The sequence below is a fragment of the Etheostoma spectabile genome, chromosome 9 (genome assembly GCF_008692095.1).
Source record: "Etheostoma spectabile isolate EspeVRDwgs_2016 chromosome 9, UIUC_Espe_1.0, whole genome shotgun sequence".
NCBI lineage: Eukaryota > Metazoa > Chordata > Actinopteri > Perciformes > Percidae > Etheostoma > Etheostoma spectabile.
The window spans coordinates 22247942-22249675 of NC_045741.1; the positions used below are offsets into that span (position 1 = coordinate 22247942).

A 1734-nucleotide genomic window follows, 5' to 3' on the forward strand; every position below is an offset into this window, starting at 1 on the left:
CACACACACACACACACACACACACACACACACACACACATACACACACACACACTCCTCTGATATGATCTGTGAAGTTCATTCCTGTGTCTAAACTTTGGAAAAGGCAGACGGGTAATTCTTACTATCTCACTGTGACAAAATATGCCACTGTTCTCCATTCAGGAAAACAAGTTGTAGCCTATAGGGAAGTAAAGGAGCCCAACATCTACTCCGTATAAAAGTGAGTCTGACCGCTGCGTGAGTCAATGGAGAAAATACTGTAGACAAGATAGGACATAGCTGTATTTATCCCGATAGCAATAGCTGACACACTATACTGAATAAGTCTAGTATCATGATCATTGTCTGCTGTCATTAAGTCTTCGAGAGTCAGCTGCCTTTACATTACATTCATCATGTGATCAAGCAGGCTTTTTCCTCTAAAAAAAACGTATTTTTTGTTTTGTTCCATCTCTGCAGCCGCACTCCCGAGATCATTTTAGCAAACTACTATCAGAAAATAAAAAAAGTAGGGAAAAAGTGATATATTGCTAATAAGTGGGTTGAGGTATCCAAGTGGATCCAAACATAGAAGTCAGGACATCCACAAGTGGTCACACAATGGATGCAAGGGGTTGCAAGATGATTGCCTGCAAATTTTTTACCTGCATTTTACCTTTTCTCTCTCATCTTTGTTTTTTTTTTCCTTGTGAAATTATAAACAGTTTTGCCACTTCTAAACTTCTGTCAGAAGCTCTTAATCCGTACACAGTTCATTTAGTCTTGTGTTACTGCGTCATTATTAGTAGTCGTGTTGATTTCAGCGTGTAATGAATACATGTTTTGCTTTCAGCTTATAATTATATACATATTACTAACCTACATTTGATCTCTATTTATCCATCACATATTGCTCGAGTCCTTCAGTCTTCAGATCGGACTTTCAGTATCCTATCTGGCACCCCTCCTCTTCTCACCATCATGAGATCCCTTCTTACGTTCTCTCTAAATTAACCTTTGACCTCTTCACAGTGATGCTGTGGAGGGGCAAGACATGGCTGACGTCCCAGACTCCCCAAACCGGTACGTTCACATTGTGCACGCAGGTATTTCTCCTTACAGTCAAAACAATTAGCAGCGTCACAAAGAAAGCAACAAATCATGTGAGCTCAGAGTGCTAACAATACAGTTCATAACAGAGTAAGGAGGCTGTCACACACTATTTCTTTTCCCAGGTTGTCAGTCATAAACAGTCCAGAGTTGGATCCCATCATCACAGACTTCAAGTGAGTGTCTTTGAACTAAAAAACAATGAAGGATAAGATAAAAGGATATTCTGAGTTACAATTTTTTTTTTTAAGTGAATGTTTTCAGTATTTTTGTGAAACTTGATAGTTTCCTAAGATCTGTTCCCATGTCACATTGATTTCACAAAGATTTTTTCCCCAAAACTGTCTAGTCAATAGCTGCAGAAATATCCTCAACAAGTCAACGCAAAGAAATAAATAGCCTGGGAGTGTCCACATATATCAGTGTCTGCGTTTCTAAGGCTCTCACGATCAAGTTACTCAACACAATAGCTGGCCTTTCAGCTGGTTTTCATACTTAGAAATTTCCCTCTTTTCTCTTAACAGCCTTTTATTTTGTTCCTCTGTTTCAGGTTACAGCTCCCAGACAACAAAGATGCTCTGCAATCAACTAATCCATCGAATGGGTAAGACAGGACCGTGAACTCTGAGTGATCATAAAACA

The 1734-nt window shown here is 39.2% G+C and overlaps 1 protein-coding gene across 1 annotated transcript in view; it reads left to right on the forward strand.

Annotated features, from left to right (window-relative positions):
• Positions 1–1734, forward strand: part of ttc39a (tetratricopeptide repeat domain 39A) — a 31389-nt gene that overhangs the window by 423 nt on the left and 29232 nt on the right. The window contains exons 2-4 of the mRNA XM_032524791.1: positions 1015–1065; positions 1218–1268; positions 1643–1696. Coding sequence (XP_032380682.1) covers positions 1015–1065; positions 1218–1268; positions 1643–1696 — 156 coding nt within the window. The remainder of the gene's footprint in view (positions 1–1014; positions 1066–1217; positions 1269–1642; positions 1697–1734) is intronic.